At 39.0% G+C, this 20998-nt stretch overlaps 1 protein-coding gene across 2 annotated transcripts in view; it reads left to right on the forward strand.

Annotated features, from left to right (window-relative positions):
* The window catches only part of LOC139735554 (uncharacterized), a 58312-nt gene extending 42037 nt beyond the window's left edge, over positions 1 to 16275 (forward strand). For both annotated transcript variants that reach the window (XM_071646311.1, XM_071646312.1), the window contains one exon: positions 15493 to 16275. In XM_071646311.1, coding sequence (XP_071502412.1) covers positions 15493 to 15744 — 252 coding nt within the window. In that variant the 3' untranslated portion in view covers positions 15745 to 16275. The remainder of the gene's footprint in view (positions 1 to 15492) is intronic.
* Positions 16276 to 20998: the final 4723 nt, after the last annotated feature.

Below are 20998 nucleotides of genomic sequence, written 5' to 3' on the forward strand. Positions count from 1 at the left end.
ATTTAGAGACATTTGCTGGTTTGCCGTCCTGAACTCAAAATTGCATATCAGGCTGACTGCCACGGGTATATGTAAATCTGGCCCCTGGCTGTCAGATATTCATATATGTAGGCCTATGTCTCACAAGTAAGGGCTCTCACGGCTACAGATGACTCTTTTGTAAACGTGTAATAGAAACATTTTTCTTACAAATCATGCATATATTGTTAGTATGCATTGAACCTGTAAGGAAGATCTCAAAAGCAAACTTGAATCACATTTCTCCCATTATACTTGTCATTAAATCTTACCCAGCTAATCGTGGTCTGGAGGTGTTTCCATAATAAAGGTTTGCACATGTGCAATCTAACTATATCACCACTGAAAACGATGAGGAAGTGGAACATACAGGTATAGATTGACCTCCTAGTTGCTTAACCATGGTGTACATGTATGTGCATGACATAGGTTCGACCAAGTGCATTTAAGTTGTAAAAGTGGAGAGTTTTATGTTTGATTGACAGATTATAGAGTTGCTGTATGGAATGTTGTTGCATGTAGCAGCTGGCAAGGAGACTGAATTCCAGTATCTGAACACTGAGTTTATTCATAAGAAACATATGTGTGTTGAGACACATTGCAGATACATGGTTACGAACAAGTTCTTCTTTGAGTGTGAAATGGCCTCTGGACCCCACGTTCTACTGAAAGGAGACTCCAGTGCCTGTAGGCCTTGACAGTCTGTCTGCAATTTCACCCCAGATCTGTGCCAATCTATGCTACCTGCATAAAGCCACTGACACAGGGAGGCCACATATTAAATCATAGATGTGAGAGGACACAATGAATCTTAACCTTGGCCCATAAAACTTGGAAAGTATTCTTAATGTACCATGCCTTGACCCCGTTGTCATTTCCTGAAGATTTTTTCGTTTCTATTCTTTCTTTTCTTTTCTTGTCTTCAGAGTAAGGCTCAACGATATGGTGAACTTTCAAGTGCCTTGTGCATACGTAACATCATTTTTATACTGAACTTCCTATCAGAACATTCAACAGACGTAGCTTGTGCTTTTATTTGCGATATACTAGTATATTGTCGAGAAGGTTACTATTGTACGCTATCAGAATGAATGATCTTTATGATATCATGTGACAAATGAGATCACAAAGGTCAGTGTACTTTGCCCTTGACAATGAATCATCCCCCACCCAAAGATTTTATCACCTGCATACAACTGTTCTGTCTGAAACATGACAGCTGTTTATAAAAGTATGAATGTAGTTTATACAACAGTTTCCCCCACTTTCAGTCAGGGTATTTATTCAGTGAATAGTGTGCAGAACTGGCAGGCAACATGACATGAATGAGTGAAATGATTGCAGCAAGTAAATATTACTTGGATTGTTGTGTGGCGCTGATAGAGAAACAAATCTTATTTGAAAGCAGCAACATGCTACTGTGAAATGCTGAAAAAAAAATATAGAATTGAGAGTAACAGAAATCACAGAAGTAAGGAATTGTAAAAACACCTCTTTACAGTATCAAACTATTTGGAAGTCTTTTGTTTTTAAAGAATTTGCATAAAAATGTACATAGATTGTACTACTGTTGCCAGCTTCTTTTTAACTTGATGGTGAATTCCAATCTGATTCTATCAGGAGATTGTAACAAACATTGCTGATTGCAGGTGCTAACTGTTTGATTGATTGGCTTGTCCATTGAGATACAGTATATGGAGGTGGTTTTTCTCATTTATTTCTTTATATATATATATACATTTTTTTTTGATGTGCTCTAATCATATCACTGAATGGAACTTAGCTTTCAGATTCAGCCAGCAATAGTCACCGCAAGGTTTAAAAAAGTGTTGGATACCCCAAGAATGCATTACCCGATGACTTTGTGTGTATTAACACAGTTAAGGTCATTGCTGAAAAAAACAACAACAAAGGAAACTTACAAATTTCTATGGTTATTGAACCTCCATCCGCAGTAATTCTAACATGTTAAGTACAATATCCCCCCCCCCCAAAAAAAAAAATGCTCGTTAAGAATGCAGTAGGTATGTGTATGTGTATGTATGTGTATAGGCCGATATATTCATACAGACCTATTCAAACAGTGGTTTTTTTTTTTTTTGGGGGGGGGGGGTAGAAGAGTAAGAGAAGGGGAATTCGTTCCTATAGCCCCTGTTGGCACAACATCAGCGTGACGAGTAACATCCACAGATGACTCACAGTGGAAAGGATACAATGTTCCCCAGTACTGACATTACCACTCATCCATAGCCGTGCCACCTGATGAAACCATGGCTTGGCTGCTGTCCATTTGCTTTTTAGCTGGCATGTATTGTAATGCATGTAATGGCCATGTTACACCAAACATGAGTGGCTTGGGCTATGATTTTTGAAGATCCATAGGGGTAGAACAAAGAGCTACTTCTGCCAATTTAGTATACAGGAGCATTACATAAATTCATTTATTATATATATATATATATATATATATATATATATATATATATTTTTTTTTTTTTTTTTTTTTTTTTTTTTTAGGGGGAGGGATGGTTAAAGGGAGATGTTTGAGAGGGACAGTCAAACAACTTTATTCATTGCAGATAAATGGAAATGTAGATCACCATGATATTGTTTTAAAATGATGAAGTATACACTATACGCCTGTAGTTTTACGCCAGGAGTTTCACGCGAGAGTAATATTGCCACTCATGTGCAATGTGATACAAATATTTCTGTTGTGTATTCTAGTATTGATGTATTCCCTCTAGCTGATGCCACGTCTCCCAGGGCAGGCCTAGACAGTGGCATACTTTGTTTTTTGTTTCCTTTTGATCTTCACCTCGTGATATGATGATTTTGTATTTCTGCTGGTTGTAGCGCTAGCTATCATTTTCACCCCATGGAAATTCAAGTGCAAAATATATATTGTGGACATCCACCAAAATGACTATGTCCTTGAACGGAGCATATGGCAGGATATTTGATAAACAGTGGTTTGAATATTGCATTTAAAGGCCCAGTATAAATTTGATAGTGATGAATACACCAGGTAGTTTACTAAAAATTTCCCAGACATTGTGTCTTGAATGACTGTGTATTCAACATGGATGCGCATCAGTTTTGTAATGCGTAAGAGAAAAAAATAACAAGAAAGATAAATGAGAGTAGTAATCTTGTTGTTGATGAATTCTAGTACTGAATGTTTTGACCTTCCTACAAATAATGTGTATTTGAGATGGAGAAATTTAAAGTGTCCATGCTGAGATACAATTCTTGTAGAGGAAGGTGCTTGTTTGGTAGATTACACTTCAGCCATCAGGTTGTGCGAATATATAGCTCATCTCTTGATGATATTTTTTTTTTTTTTTGAGATGATATTTTTTTTTGGGGGGGGGAGGAGGGGGAGGGTTAGGGAGGCAAAGAGGTGAGTGTAAGGGTCCCTTTCTCATGCAGAAATTTCTTGAAATGAGATATTGCAGTGCTGGTACGACGAAATAGTGCAATGTTAGAGCACATGAGGCAAAATTTGGACATTTTGCCACCGTTATGCAAATGTGCAGTTAGCTTTGCAGTCTCATGCACATGAGTGACAGAAGACAACAGGAGATGTAATGTAAAACTGCAAGTGGAAGTCACGTACAGTAATGTAATGATGAATTTTCCGTCAGGAGGTTTTACATTGCAAATTATCGAAGGAAACGTCATGGGACATTGGAAGATCACAATCTGGGATGTGATTTCATTGAAAATGTCTGGAGTTGCTCTTGGCACAATTAGGCAGCCACTAATACACCATAATGTTAGGTGTTTTTGTTTTGTTTTATTGTTTTACTGTTAGTGTGACCGCCCTATGTTGAGATTTGACAAATATGTTTTGATAGTCCATTGTAGACCCTGGCATGAAGTGCAAGCTGGATGCCCCAGAATGCCTCCCAGTGATGTAGTGTTGGCATGATGAGGGATGATGTAGCTCTAAGATGCTCCAGAGATCCACGTCTTGAGCTGGATGATGCTGCTCTGATCTGAGGGGACAGTTGAAGAAGAGAAGTGGGCGGAGTGATGAATAATACCAGAGGCCGAATGGGAAAAAAAAGGGTTTTAGGGAGACTGCCAGAATTCTGGCACGTAACAGTGCATTAAAGTGGACAATGTTCACGATTAGGACAACTCTTTTAAATGTCACGGGCATTTGTTAGCTTAAAAATTTACAAGGCATGAGCTGCATGTTTTTTATCCATTGCTTGTGCCACTGGCCATTGAAAGTCCATTGCTCCGTAGGAATAGCAATCATATTCAGTCTACAGATTGACAAGGCCCCTAGAGCAGAGGAAAATGTGTGTGCATACTGCACTTAGAGTAATCTGCGAAAACTTACCAATTACCGACAGTACCAATCAGCTAATATGTTCTACCCCTGCCAAATGTTTAGATAATATAATTTGCATCTGAAGTAAAGCAAACATACATTGTTTGTTGGACATACAGTGATCAGTTATTGTATGCATAATAGTTTCAGGCAGTCAGATTAATTGGGATGTCAATGCCATTATGATTTGTGGTTTGTCTGACATGGCTCAGGGAATTCTGGACAGTGCATTCTAAATGTTTATTTCTGTAGGAGTAATTATGATGTCTAGGAGTATGAGTGTTGGGAACGTAGGCTCTTGAGTGTGGGTTATTTGCAATCCACAACATTCACGTTAAATCTCTTCATTGGGTCACAGAGGGAGATTTTTGACTTATAAGAGAAGCATGTTTCATTAAATGAAGGATGGAAGAGACTCCATCTCCTGGACTGAGGGAAACATAACACTTCTAAAGTGCTAGTATTTCAAGGAGAAAGTATTGTAGCATTGCTTGGTTAGTGATCATATGTTAATGTGTACTTAGGTGCTCATTACACGACATGCAGTCAGTATTGGCAAGATGATATTGAATAGAACTGTAATTTGTGGTTGGTTTTTGAAGAAAGTCTTTTGAGAATATCGCCCCATGTGAGAAAGTGTGTAGGTGTTTCTACCTAACTGCTGATATTTTCTTTGTCAATTCTTTCATTTGGGTGGGATAGAACGTGTATATCGTTAAGTTTAGATGCCATTGCTGGGGCGTGTCACAGCCAGATGTAGAAGCTAGCACACACATCTGGCTGAACTCTGGCAAACAGCTCATGTTCCAGACAGAAAGCCGGATCTATTGAAATGATATCAGAACCCAGACTTTGAACAGATCCTTTTCCTTCTTGGCAAAAGTACAAGTCATTAATTAAGCCTTCTGTAAAATGGTGTTCTCTACTGGAGTCAGACCATTGGCATTACACGTTGTGGTATAGCAATTAAAGCCCTTCAAAGTTTGCCATTGTCCAGGGATGTGCGGGTAGCACTTTTTGATACTGACTTTCATGTTTAGCTTTAGATCTTTTTCACACATCAATTTGAGCAGAGGGGAAAAATTGTCAGCAGGCGCTGGTTTACTGCTCATTTTTCCTGAAATTACACTCCAGATCTTCAGATTTGATGGGAAAAAAAATGTATTCAGCTTACAAATTGTATGACATGACATTTGGAAGGGCAATGAATATTGTAGATTTAGATTTCATACACAATGTTTGGAGACATTATTCTTAAACCACACACAATTTTGTGACATTTGCGAATTGATATCTATACACCCTTAAATTGGGAAAGATGTAGAGATGTTTTGGTTGACATAAAGATAGAAAAGGTAAGAGATGTCAGTGATATTCAAATAAAACATGATCATGCCAGTAATCAATGTTATGGACAGTCAGGGAATGGCATCCAGAGAGTGAGCTAGCCACAACTTTTTGATCTGCTGAGTAGATACGTGAGGTACGTGTCGACGTGAGTTCTTGGTTCTTCCTCCCCCATCAAGATACCTGTAGAAATCACTCAGCCATCCAGGTATGGATGGACAAGGCGATGACGAATTCCTGGCATTCTTAAATGGGATATCCTGAAATGCGGGTTGGTTCTACTATTACCACTGACACCGGTTGAGGACACAGAGGGAATGAACTAGAGTAACTGAGTTGTGAAAGGTGATCCTAGCTTGGATTCTATCACCTGGGTGTCTGAAAGTTTATGGAGCATTCTAAGTGTTTTCCGTCCGTCGTCATTGTGTCCGATGCGCAATAAAGAGAAATCCAGTAAAGTATATCAATGGGGAGATCAATTCCTTGTCCTTCGGCCTGTCAACAATTAGGGGATGTCATTGCAGTGGAACAGAAGTTACATGACAATTATGCCTTATGGATAATGCATGCATTATTAGTAGACATTCCCGAAGAACCTCTGATAGAATTATTCATATCAAATTCAACAAAAAGCTGTGAAACATGTTCATCTGTGATTCGTAGATTTTATATTTTTGTCTGTGAATTCAAGCTCATAAATTTCATATCAAAATGTATTTCAGTGAAATTGGTATTACTTGAAAGCATGGGCAAGTGACATTTCCTGAATTAAAAATGCATGTTCGTCATTTCCTATTTCTAACCTATACTGATGCCACTGTTTAATGATGAATGATGATATCCTATTTACACAAAATGTTTTTCAGTATGAATGCTTCCTTTGAAATGTGCTAACCAGAACACACTACATGCAGTTATCCCTGATGGACCATCCTTCATGTCTGTAAACAACAGCTGCTCAGGGTTAGCTTGTTGATGTTTTGCTCTCTTGTTTCCCTTGTAGTTCCTTACTATGTTTTGCCTTTTCATTTGATTCCTTTTTTTTTGGGGGGGGGGGGTAGCTACTTCAACTATTCATTAATATTATAATGGTGGCTGATATACATTCAATTGTGAAGGAGTTGTCTGTGTAACCTCCTGTCTGGCAAATCTGTTTTGGTGCATGAAGCATGTTGCTGTCCAGAGAGACTGAACTTACTGATCTACCAGACATAGAGGAAACGATATATAGCCTTTTATTTTCATTTTGTATACTCATCCTCGTGGTTGTTTGTTCTGATAGCCTTTTTAAATCTGAGATAGCATTTATATACAGGTATATCAGATGTAAAGCCTGATCACTTTTTACCCTTCACTTTCCTGCCGTAGTTTGTGTATTTGCTGTTGCAAATAGAACAGTGCTGTGTGCCTTCAGCCATGTCATCTTCCTGTGGTTTGTTGTGAAATTCAACTTCAAGGCCGTGATAGCTTTGTCCTGTCAGATTTGCTCCATTGCCTGAAGTGTGATGTACACTATTAGTAACAAAGTAATTGGAATTGTTTAGTGACACATGACTGAGTCTCTCGCAAATAAAATACCAAACACTGCTTTGAGTGCTTTTATTGACCGAGTGATAAACAGTGTAAACTCAACAAGACATTGACTTTGCTGGAGTATGTAATACAGGGCTCTTTAGAAATGAGATCAGATACATCACGCCAAGCTGTTTTCTCCCGCTTTGTCTGAAATACTTTTTCTTTCCAGACACAGTTACCTGACCTTAAAACTGGAGTCAATGCCAAATGACTCATCATGTACATGCTGAAGTTGCTTGGAATGTTGCTGATTTTGGACGAAGTTCTGACTGTAATGGCTCAGGCTCAATTTCTGAGAATGTGTTGGAGCCATTTCCTGGTGTTATTTTGTAGGATTGCCAGAAACAGGGAATGCTTTGACCAGTTTTATCTCAATCAGTTTACCGGTTTCTTTCATACATTTCATTACTCTCGAACATGCAAAGCATGATGACAATTTGCGCAGTAGCAGTAGCTGGTGTTGTGGCAAAATTGAGACATCTTATTAGAAATAGAGTGAGGATAGATCAATGTGTGTAGTGAATAGGAAATTCGTCTTAAGGATATTTAGGTGATCCGAGTATCCTCTCGGATCACCTTCTGTTTTTGTACGGATTCTTTCTTCTTCTTCTTCTTCTTTTTCTTCTTATTTCTCCCCAAAAGTTGTGCATCGATTAGCTCAGAAAGTCCTCTTCCTATCAATTTCAAACTTATACCATATATATATCGTCTCCCAAAGACGGCAATCGAACTAAAATCAAAGTGATCAGTCGACCGTGACGTCACTATGACGTCATTATATGAAAACACATTCTCGATCATATCTCATTAATGGAATGAAATTTTTCAATGAAATTTACGTCACATATATTTCAAGTCAAGCGCATTCTACTTATATTCTCAGAATTCATCCATACCCTAAAACGTGCGCGTACGCGCGCGTTGAAATATTTGTATGCTCAAATCTAGCTCAAATTTTTTTTGCACACGTTTCAGACCATTTAGAGCATTTTTTGAAAAATTGAAAAAATTTTACGAACGCGTACGCGCACGCGCATATACGCAAGCACAGCTCATATGCAATAGAAATTTCCCGTTTTTTCACAATTATCGCCTGCCTGAAATGTCAGGGAATATGTCTACCAAGTTTCAAGTCAATCCGACTCAATATGACGTCATACGGGCCCGTCAAAGTTGAAATTCCGCGCGCGCGTCAATGGCGATATACAGTGCAACAATGCCAAAAAACTGCCAATTTTAAATCCGATTTTACTCGTCAGGATGGACGATGACCCCCCATTTTCTTTACACATTCTGAAAGCTGATGAGTTGTACATATCATTTCATGGGTTAGCGATGCTGGAAAAATGATTAAAAGATATCAAATTTCTTAATAAAATAAAAAGAGTAAATTTTCAAAATGACGTCATCAAATTACAAGTTCACTCGAGCGTATCTCACTTATCCTTGGCCAATTTACACCCAAATTTCAGTATGTTGTAGCTTACTAAATGCTCTTTCATTAATATAATAACAACATTTTGATTAGATGACAGCATCACCTCGTAATATTGGATTGAAAGTAATCTTGTCAAATTTGACCAGTTTACGAGTTATCTTAATGGGAGTGCAGTTTTTCTGGAAATGAAAATTGACATGACTATCTTTTTCGAGCACTAGCTCACCTATGCTTCGGTGAATTTCTCTAAGATTTTAATATGTTGTAGCTGAGACTTTGGGCTATCGTAAGTGTGCCCTTTATTTTTTCATACGGTATCTGGATCACGTCCAAAAACTTGGTTGAAATCAAAGCCTATCTTCGATGTATTTTCATATTTCTTTCTTTTTCAACTTTCTTTGCAATAACTCAAGAAAAACATACTCTATCACCACCATATTTTGCACATGTTTAGTTCATGTCACATACATTATTTCATAAAATAACAACTACTTCATCAGACGCCATCTTGGGTATGTAAATTAGGGTCAAAGGTCATAAATGTTTCATCCTGTATCTTGGTGAATACATGTTCTATCTTCCCCATATTTTGCGCACGTAAAGACCGTGTTACAAGGATTATTTCACAAAATAACCACTTTTTGCTCAGATGCCATCTTGTCTGTGCAGATCGGGGTCAAAGGTCATATGTACTTCTTTCTTTATCTTCGTTATGACGTGTTATCTCTATGGGAGGGAATTTTTCTAGATGTGAAAATTGACATGATTGTCTTTATCGAGCACTAGCTCACTTACCCTTCGGTGAATTTCTCCCAGATTTTAATATGTTGTAGCTGAGACTTTGCGCTATCGTACGTGTTCCCTTTGTTTTTCATATGGTGTCGGGATCATGTCCAAAAACGTGGTTGAAATTAAAGGTTATCTTCGATGTATTTTCATATTTCTTTTTTTTTCAATTTTCTTTGTAATAACTCAAGAAAAATAGCCCCTATCAACCCCATATTTTGCACATGTTTAGTTAATGTTACGTATATTATTTCATAAAATAACAACTACTTGATCAGACACCATCTTGGGTATGTAAACTAGGGTCAAAGGTCATAAATGTTTCATCCTGTATCTTGGTGAATACATGTCTTATCTTTCCCATATTTTGCACACGCAAAGACCATGTTGCAAGAATCATTTCACAAAATAACCACTTTTTGCTCAGATGCCATCTTGGGGGTGCAAAGTGGGGTCAAAGGTCAAATATACTTCATTCTGCATCTTTGATAGTGTATACGGAATTCGGCACCCAAGATGGCAGGTCTGACTCCCTTTTCAAAATGAGAATCCAAACATCACACGACCAATGTCCCTAATCTCAGGTGAAAACTCGAATCATTGATCGGATCACCTAATTTGTCAGTCTTGACAAATTCCGGGTCTAGTCTTCTTTGGATGTCTGCATGTAGTCATCTGGCCTGCCTTGCCAAATAAATCTTGTTAGGCTACCAAGTTATTTACATAAGGATGTAAAATAGAAAACTTTTACAGTGTTGGCACATTAAGACAATAATACTTGATGTACAGCATGTATGCACCGGTAGATGCAGAATATGTGAACTATGTGTGCAGCAGGAGAGTGTGTGCTCTGGAGTAAAACTGAGCAGTCCAACTGCTGATCACATGATCACAGTTGTGGTGTTTGCTACATGTAGCACTGCTGTATATTCCTGGCATCAGAGTCTCTCTCTTCTTTTCTCTCTCTTTCTTTCTTTTTTTAATGCTTTTCTAATCTCTCACTGTTGCCCTTGATCAAAGTGCTGTTAGTTTTTTTGAGGTAGAAAGTGCAATTTCAGTATTAACCATGCATATTTCAACGCAGAATGCAGGCAAGTGCCTGCTACAAGTGCAGTTAATGTCACGTTTGTGGCGCACCCCGTGCGACTTTTCATTGGACCGTTTTACAAGAATTCCTGCTAATTTCACTCAACTGTTACAAATGCTTAATGCCACTTTGCAGTCATATAATATTTGAACTTTGTGTGACACGTTTCTTGCCAGCGGAAAAATGACATTTAAAATGATAATGAGGTATGACTGCTGTAGCAAGTCACCGAGGGGTCATACAGTAGATAAAGGAGACAGGAGTTGTCAGTCAGACAGGGCAAGGACTCGATGTATTCATTTGTGGATTTTTTTTTTTTACGGAAGTCACTGTCTTAAAAGGCCCTACCTGGAACAGTTACATTTGATAGGCATTACATGTACCAGCAACTTTTAGGGTACAGTCCCTGCCGCTTGATCGGAACTTGGATAGACAGGAACACTGCTTTAAAGGGACAATATCGCAGTGGCATTTCTCTGAGGCTTGTTATCTTTAATGCATAGCTAGGACAAGATGATGGTTAAATGGTAAAATCGTCTTTGTCAACTGCAAACTCCAAGTCTGGTCACGATGCAGATAATAGTGTGGAATTGGTGTAGTGCAGATTACTCTGGTCCTGCTACATATTTATGATGCCACCCATGTGAGTTTATGAAAGGGGTAGAAGTCTTGAATACTCATCCCGACAAAGCAGTGATGACTGTATTGAGGATAGATCAGTTTATCTTATGTCCACTCAACTGTGTCCGTTGTCCTTGCTTGCCCTCTTTCAGCCATGCACTCCAGGGAAAAATTGATGCCTCTCCTTATAAATGGTTAACTCTCCCCACTTGCCTGAATGAAGAAGTCAAGCCAAGGGGAAAAAAAGAAAGAAAGAAAGAAGAATTGAGGTCACACATAGCCAAGTGCAGTGCTTACCGATTGCATTGTCTAGTGTTCTCACTTCTACATAATGGCAGATATTCTGTATGCATCAGCATAACATTCAATCTGTCTGTCTCCGTCTGTCTCTGTTTGGTTGTCAGTCTGTCTGTCTGTCCTTCTATGCCGAGCAAGAGAAACATAGATGGATAGGCCGAAACAGGATGATAGTCTATTTCAACTCTCCGGTTGAAGGGTGTATAGTAGCTCCTTGTAGAAGGGTATTGTGGAATATGCGGAGTACAGTGGTGAGTGGTGCCAGAGGATGAGGACCCCTACATAGTGATGGAATAGGGCAGAATCGTCCAGAAAAGAGATTTTATATTTTTTTAGAAACAAGGAGGAAAATAATAGGTAGAGTAACACTACTGTGCAATGACTGCTGCTCAGCAAGTAATGAATTCAGTAATGGTCTCACAAATTCTAAAACTCAGTCTGCTCTGAAACACAAACCTGTGAGCAGCTACTTGGTTCCTAGAATAAGTCAAGCTTATTCAAGCTTGCTTAGCTCTTGTTAGAGCTGTTTGTACCCAGAAAGAATTCCAACATTCCCCAGGAGGACTTTCATGAGGTGATGCCGCAAACTTCCTTCACACTCATACAATACACACCTCACCATACGAATCCTCACATTCAAACAACAAACTTTTTCTCTCTTTTTTTTTACGCAGAAAAATATGCTTGCCTTCATCATGCATGGTCTTGTATGTTTGGATAAATTCTTTCATTCCCATAAAGAAAAAAGAAAAAATGTGTTTTGGCAAACCCTCTGATAAAAGACAATTTTCCTGTTATTTTTTCCCTTCCCCTTTTGGGGGATCTATACATTACATCACTTGCCTGGATAGTGTCAGGAGGGATACTCAATCAATCCGCTTCATCAGAAACATTGAGAGTGGATATGTGCTGTAATACTGTCGCATGCACAATCACCTGCTTTTTAATGACTGTAATGAGTTTGTGTGGAAGGATGCACTGTGTTGACAGCCATAGAGCTACACTGTAGGCAGTGATAGAGCTTGCTGTAATTGGAGAGGACGCATGTGAATCCCTTGGCAGTGCATGAATGTGCGTGTGTGGATCATGATGTCTCTCGGGCCAGTGATAGCCTTGGATGCCTGTCTACACACAGATAATGTAAATCTGTGGTTCAGGGATGTGCATACATACTGCACATACAGCTGTACATGGCCACATTGAGCCCCTCTCAAGTTCTTTGATCCTTCACACAGTGATGATGACTGTCATTATTAGGACGGCATATGTCGCATCAAACATCTGCTGCCATGGCAGTCCGCTCATGGCTATTCCTTAAAGGACAAGTTCACCTTCATAAACATAAGGATTGAGAAAATGCAACAATATTAGTAGAACACATCAGTGAAAGTTTGAGGAAAATTGGACAATCAATGCAAAAGTTATGATTTTTTTTAATTTTTGTGTTGGAACCGCTGGATGAGGAGACTACTACAGCTTGTGAGTCATATGCGTACAACAGTATAAAGAAAATATAAAAGAAAATTCAACATATTTTCACTTTTTTCGCATAATAAAAGAGCAATTGACTTGCCTCTTTCTAAAGGCAGGGGGAATAATATTACCCATAACATTTATCAGTTACGAGTCAGGGGAATGTGTACTTTTTTCAAAAGATGGAATTTTGTGAAATTCTCTTTATATTTTCCTTATATTGTTGTACGCATGTGACATCTAAGTTATTCATACACTGCAGTAGTCTTCTCATCCAGCGGGTACTGCACAAAAACTTCAAAAATTCATAACTTTTGAACGGATTGTCTGATTTTCCTCAAACTTTCAATGATGTGTTCTACTAATATTGCTACATTCTCTCAATCCTTATGTTTATGAAGGTGAACTTGTCCTTTAATGTTCTGTGAGCATCGCTACAGTCAGTGGCGGATCCAGAGGGGGTGCCCTGGGCGCGTGCCCCCTCTTTATTTTTTGTTAAAACAAAAGAAATTTTTAAAAAAATGGTGGGGGCTCTTGCGCCCACTTTAATTTTGTAAAGGCGCCTCCCCTGTACGGAAATCCTGGATCTGCCCCTGTACAGTCAAACCATTTGATGAGTAACTATGTAGACAGAAGGAAGAGATGATTTTTTTTCCCCCAAACATATGTTTGAGAGTACTTAGTAACTCTGAGACACTGTATCAGATCACATGGTTACACTGGAGAAATTACATTTTATGCTGGAAGGAGCATCCTTGCATGCTGCCAACACAACAGTAATGAAAACTTCATGGACTCTCAATATGAAACAAACTGATCCCAGCCAGCTTATAACACACTTGTGTGCAGTTGTGTGAATGCACTGAACGATGAGGAAGTCGCAGGTCGACCATATTTCCCCGCTGCAGATACTACACAAAAAGAAGTGGAATGCTCATTTAATAATTGTAATTTTCACATCATACCTTCAGTGTCAGTACCACTTGAAAACAGCAGATTTTTAATTATTTGTCTTTCATGATATGATGTAGAACAGCAAAGACGGAACAGGCATGTGCTTGTCCCTTGCAATGCCATTCACACTTTGCATCAGTAGGTTGCAACTGAGGTACAAAGTCATTCACTCTGAACACCAGTCAGTTTATATGTTGTGACTTTTCGTACCATGCCATTCACACAGTATATGTTGTGACTTATTGCTTCCAATCCAGCTCAAACATTCCCTGTGAATCTGCCTCCTTCGCTACCCACCCCCACCCCCCTCGCCCCATCCCACCCCACCTCTATAATTGACTTCATTATGTACACTTTTGATGATGCCGTTTTAAATTGCGTCGAGCTCCTCGGAGTAGAGCAGAGGCGGGGGGACCAGATGTAGATTGATGGCTGGGTCTGAATGAGAGATGGCTAATAGCTCTCAACTAACACTTAGGACCCTTTACTTAAATGCCAGGAGGGGGTGTGATTCTTGTGTCTGGAATGGAATTCAGCACATATTACCCTGATGGGTTTGACAGGGAACATACTTCACACGTTCTAAGCATTCTCCACATTTTCTTGCTCGTCCCCGCAGGTATTTGATAATGATAATGCGTTGACTGTTACTGGTTATCGAGTCATGAGACGGTAATGTGGGCATCCATCAACCATCATTGCCAAAGAATAAATGGAATGCTATGAAAATTGCACTGGGAAAGAAAAGAGAAGTGGGTTTTTTTACTGTGGTACATGCTGTAAAGGCAGAGTTCTGTCATCTGTGTCATTTCGTTGACTGACTACCGACTGATTTCAAATCTTGTGTCTTTAATATTTGGTAACCTGAAATCAAGTGAAATATGTCTAATGGAGAATGTTGGAGATTTTCATTTTAACAGATGAACTTACAAATAGCATCACTGCCAGTCAGATATTTCTGTGTAAATGCAAAAGATAACTTTCATAACTTGTGTTACTTAGCAGCCAAACCATAAATCATTTATTTCTACCTCACCATAATTGAGAAGTCATTCTCAAGAATTAATTTTTTTATTCATATTTCAAAACCTTCATAGATGTGGGGAATTTAGAAGGAATTTAGATGACAAATAATCTCACCTTTGGAGAAACTGTAAATTTCTTACTTACCGGCTTTCTCAGCCTTGAAGTGAGCTAGTTTGATGGGGGTAAAGTGACAGCAGGTCACATATAATTTATGCAGATTCTCTCCTATCTGAACTGTTCAAAGTGGGGATGGTGACTTTGCATATTCCTTGGAGTGTTTTCTCTTCTTGGATTGTGATGCATACACCGCTAGGTGATCTCAAGATCCTTCATCTTGCAGCAGCTGAGAAAATGTAAACTAGGTAAACGTCTTGATATCAATGTTTTGAATCCCCAAAGTTTCAATGTGTTGGAAAGAACCTCAAACTACACTTTTTTTTTTCAAACGGTATGTAAATGAGAATGATCCACGAAAACAGCTTCACTCAACTTTTGTTTTTCGTCTATTGGTATTGATTCTTTCAGACGGCACCCAGGAAGACACCGGCCAAGCGTGCCTACGGTCGCCAGGTCAGCCGCGACAAGGACGAGAAGGACGGTAAGGACTCCAACAAGAACGAGGCGAAGGAGAGCCGAGCGGCCAAGATGCGGGCGGCGAGGGAGGAGGCCCGCAAGAGGCTCATCGCCGCCAAGAAGCAGGCAGCACGGCAACGCATCCTCTCCAACTCCAGCGAGACGGAGGTGGAGATCTTCACGGCCAGCGGGCAGCAGCAGTGATGGGTAGCTGCTCCTCCGTTTGGATTGGTGGACCAGTTAACTGGGATACTCCTGAAGCTGCTTGCCAACATCGCAGGCCATCAGGGGACCCGAGTATTGTCACATCCCACCAGCGCTACTTCACAGAGTTGCGTCACTAGGCACTTTCTTGATGTTACGGGGAGACGGAAATGTGCTAAAATTAGTCTTTTCCAGAAGCGTAGTAGGGATAAAATTACATTTCCTCATATAACTGGTTGCTGATGCAGTGATGTCCTGCATATAGTAAAAGCTCAAAATGGCTTTGAGCTCAATCATTCTTAACTATCCCAATGGGATAAAGTGTAGGTTGAGATTAAATTCATGCTTGCCACTTAAGCTGTCACAAAACACTCTTCCTGGCAAGTGATATTACCAGTGGATAAAGATGTCTATCACAATCGCACACGTACACTCACACACATACACACAAAAGAGGGTAAAATTGAGTAAGTCCTTGATCCAGTACCATTGTCTGCTCTGTGATAATGAGTAGCATTAACAGTATTTTAAAGTATTGCTGTGCCTCCTGCTCTTTGCTAGATGGAAAGTGCAGTATGCAATCGCAGATTTCTACTCATCTTTGTAGTTATTAGGATATCTGGGAGTTTTGTGTGCTGGGATGATATTTTGGACCAGAGACAAGGGATATCTACAATCTCTTGGAAAGTATAATACATTTTGTATGTTCAGGTGTATGAGGGGAGGGGGTGACATATACCATATGATAACCTTTCATACAAAGTAAGAATGATGTAGAAATCAATATCATGACAGTGTTATAATATGTCTATGTGACATAGCAATATATGCGAGAGAAAACAGTATTACACTGACATCCTCTTACCCACACTCTTGTTTAGTTCATCCAATATTCTGGCCCTCGGACCGCAAGGCAATAATACCCTTCAAGACGGCTCAAACCAGTCAAGCATCAGAGTCATGCTTTGTTGGCTGCCACGTGTCAAAACACACACATCCCTGGCGAGGATTCTTGTTGGGAATGTGTCGCCACTACTGCTAGGGGGAGACCACATTTCTGTTTCTGTGGGTCCACAGGAATTTAACGTTTTGGAGGCTCTGCCTGTCACGGCCAGAGAACAAAGTTCATTAGAATATCAGTATGTGCTGTTGGGAGTAGGGATTATGAAGAAGAGGAAAAATAGCGGTAATGTGATCTTCTTTAATCAGGGAAGATGGGTTGCAACAGAGTATGGTAACTGCATTGACAATCTTAGGCTCCATTTGGTAATGTTCCTTAACCCTGTGTGTGTTGTAAGTGCTGGTTAGCACAGAAAACCACATTACGCTGTACACACTGTCCATAAGTCTGTGACATAGAATGGGTTCATGAGAGCACATGACGCTTACGCTCTCCACTCAATATTGCGAAGGCCAACGCTATTTTTGAACGTTGGACGACAGTTAATCTCTTTTGACTTGGCCTCATTGGGAAGGAAGTAAGTCCCAAGGACATCAGTTTATTGTTTGGATAGGAATCACTCTTTTTGGTGCTTTGTGTGGCCTCTGTTATTTAGATAAAGGAAAGACTTTCCCCATCTAACACTTCTTATTTGCCAGTCAAACAGTCCTGTATGATTGCAGTAGGTCACAAGCTTGTAAGAATGAACACCTACATGAACAGAGGACATCGGAACTACGAATTCAGGCTTACCGGTATTCAATTGGATTAATGGCAATTCTGGCCGTCAAAATTCAATCGGGAACACAAAAATTACTAAAACTGGGACAGACATATTTCCGAATTTCGATGTGAGTCAGGGATCAGATTGTGGGAGAGGACATATTTTGAGCAGAGTCAGCACACATGGAGCTCTGTCTGTCTGTGTCTGTCACTCTCTGTCTGTCAGTCTGTCCGTCTGTCTCCTTCCCTCCTCCACCACGCCCCCCCCCCCCCCCATAGCCATGTAATCATTGACATTCCTTCCTGTGCTTTGCCAATCATTGCAGTCGGAAGATGCACAAAGTGGGTCCAAAGCAGTTCTTTGTGTGTGAGTATGTGTATGTGTGACAGGAACACAACCAGACCAAACACGCTATTTGTCAAGCCGTCCCAGTTTTCATCGAGATACTCTACTCTGTTTCATGTCATCCCAATGTTACATCTCCTCTCTTGTTCTTCGATGGAGTTGATGTGAAAAAGTGACAGGAGAATTTGTAGTAAATGTGTGCCAAAGTTTCGTCCTTTGAATTAAGAAACTGTGAGAAATACAGAAGCAAAAATGAAGTGGAATGACCCCCCAAAAAAAACAAAACAAAACAAAACAAAACAAACAAAACAAAACTCCAAACCAGCAAAGCTTCATCACAGAGTATAGAAAAGAGTCATGCAAACATTCCTATCTAGACCTTGAATCCCACATGGTTCATCCGTTTTTTTGATGCACTTCAAATTAATATGTTAGCTATGATATCCTTGTGCCGATAATGACACACAGGGAGATAATTCTGTAATGAAGGCAATTTCTTCTTGTCATTATTACATCAGACCTTATTTGGTCTGACTCAACCGTGGGGGAGTGCCGATCTCTCCTTCCTGATAATCTCTTTAAAGTTCTAACTGTCTGCACGTTTTCTGGGAAGCGTATTTTGTGTGCGATATATTTTAAGAAGTTAATGGCAAAAGGAGTTAACTCCATTCTTGTTAATTTGTTGTATTTGAGATTAATCCTACTAAAAAACAAAGAAAATAATAGGAAAGTATGGGATATTGTTCATTATAACATTAACAATATTTATTCCTTGTTCTGTGACAAGTGAGGTATCATTGGAAATATTTCATTTTGCTCTATCTGATGATGGACTTTCTTTAAAATTTTTAAATATGACACTTAACTCGTTTTGCGATCAAAACCTTTCATTTGTTCCATCTATGTTCCCAACTGTTAAAGGCTAAAGGGCATTGCACCCGAGATCCAATACCTCTCAAGTGGTTGAGCCACTAAAGACCAACAGTATCGGCATTCCAACAATGTCTTTGTCGCCGAGGTCACATTCTTCATTGTGGCCCTTGTTGGCCGATCCCCTTTCTGATTGGCTTTCAATTGTTGACAAGTTTGCAGGGACACTCAAGTTTGACAGATCATATTCCATTTCATAGAGCAATTAACTTGAGTGAGAGAGCAAAAAATGTTTGAAATATTTTTCTGTTTCTTCACATTTTTTTTTTTTTTCTGTCAAGAAGTTTTAAACACTAGAGTTTGGACAGTGGGAAGAGTGAACGCAAATGTTAAAGACTAAGCATTTGTGTTAGTTTGTTTTACAGGTTGTGGTGAGCATGCTGTTTTTAGTGTGTGTGTGAGTGAGTGGTAACAAAGTTATGTTCTCAGTTCTGGATGATGGTCAAGTTTGTCCTGTCTGTGTGGAGGAAAACAGAATGTTGTCTACATTTTCTCCAAAATTAATATTTAAGGCCAGCCTGTACTTTGGGAATGATGGGTTTAATTCTTTTTTTTTTTTTCTAACTGTGGTACAGTGCAAGAAATGCAAAACATTTTCTTACTAGATACTGCTTAGAAAAAAAATCTTGGGTGTTGAATTGCAATAACATTGCAAGAGAACAAAAACATAAATATACAGGTAAATTACTATTAGCCCAGAGGCATTAGCAGAATACATTATCACATTGCTCTGGAGCACTAAACATGAAGCAGGGCAATTTACATTTGCTGTCATTGGTCAGTTGTCAGTTGGAATGCATACAGAATGTGTAAATATGATTAGTGAATGCAAATAATCAATTTGATCTCTGAAGGATTGTTTACAATTTCCTGTCAAATTCAAACAGTATATATATGAGTCACAAAAGGCACTCTCTCTTATGATTTGGGGGTGTTGTAAAGGGTTAAAACAAATATGACAACCTCATTCTTAAAGGGAGTAGTCTCATCATGCAATAAGTAATGGGTTAAGACATTCCGAGTGAAAGGGACTTTAAAAAAAGAATAGATCTATCAAGCAGTCAAAGAAAATAGAAGATGCTGCAATAAATGGTTTTATATTGGGCTGCCAAAATATGTTCGATGTAAAAGTTTAAATACACTGCTGTGGTACCCTACAACATCTTCAGACAAATTGTAATGAACACCCAGAAGGCTTTTGATGGATGTTGACACCAACACCAACTCTAGATGTCTACAAGTATGGAAGGCATCTTCTGCTTTGATATTGCAAAGGGGTTCAGTTCGTTTCAGACACAGGAGCAGAGATTAAGATTATCAGGATGGGAGTCATTGCTTTTATCCGTTAGCAGTGATTTTATGAAAATAACAAACGTGAAATGGTGTGATTGATCCATGATGGCAAAGGGTGTTGTTATACAACAGGGGTGCTGCTGATGAGAGACATTTTGACGGCACCTGTAACTGAGAATACGGCACGTCTTAATGCAGGATTTCTTCTGCAACATGTATAGTTAATGGGTCTACTTGTAGAGGAAATATTTGATATCCTCTTCTATTTGTCGTGTGAAAGTCTTGAAAAGAACAAAAATATTTTACCTTTATATGCCGACAGAGAGACTGATCTCTCTGCTTCACGAATTTTCAAATTACTATTTAATGGGGGGAAAAAAAGAAATGTAAGGAAGTTCTAAATGTTTAAGTCGATACAAAATTCCAGCTACATGTTTTGTGTAGTTGGTCAGTTTTTAAGATAATTTTGTACGCAAACAAACACAGCAGCATTTCATGAACTCTTGTATAGAGTAAAGGAGACAGTATTTCTTGACTGAAAATCTTCATGCTGTTGATGTAAACTGTACTGTAACCGATTGATGTCTCTCGCAGTTCATATTCTACATACCTAATCATGCTTATCATTGTCTATGCTGTATGTACAATGTACCTGTTATACACTTTGTATTGTACATGCTGTAGATAACATTTGTGGAAAGTATAAAAGTCATGATTGTAGTGCATTGTATGTGCATAATTGTAGTGCATTCTACCATGCACTTGTATACTGTATGTAATTTGCACTCTGTTGTATACCAGAACACACATACAAACGTATATATTTTATTTATATTGGGAAAGAATATAATTTTCTATACAAATGTATGGTGCATGTATTATTTTGCCATTTCGGATGATCATATATTCTTGGGGCAGGTCGTATTTATTGCTTCTCGTACAAGACATATTGATATATCTTTTTATATGCACTATAGAATGTTATCAACTCAACAAAGTATGTGAAGTGAAAAATCAAATTT

This window comes from Diadema antillarum, unplaced genomic scaffold (assembly GCF_040938485.1).
Source record: "Diadema antillarum isolate AM-2024a unplaced genomic scaffold, OU_Dant_1.0 seq00000585_RagTag, whole genome shotgun sequence".
Classification (NCBI taxonomy): Eukaryota; Metazoa; Echinodermata; class Echinoidea; order Diadematoida; family Diadematidae; genus Diadema; species Diadema antillarum.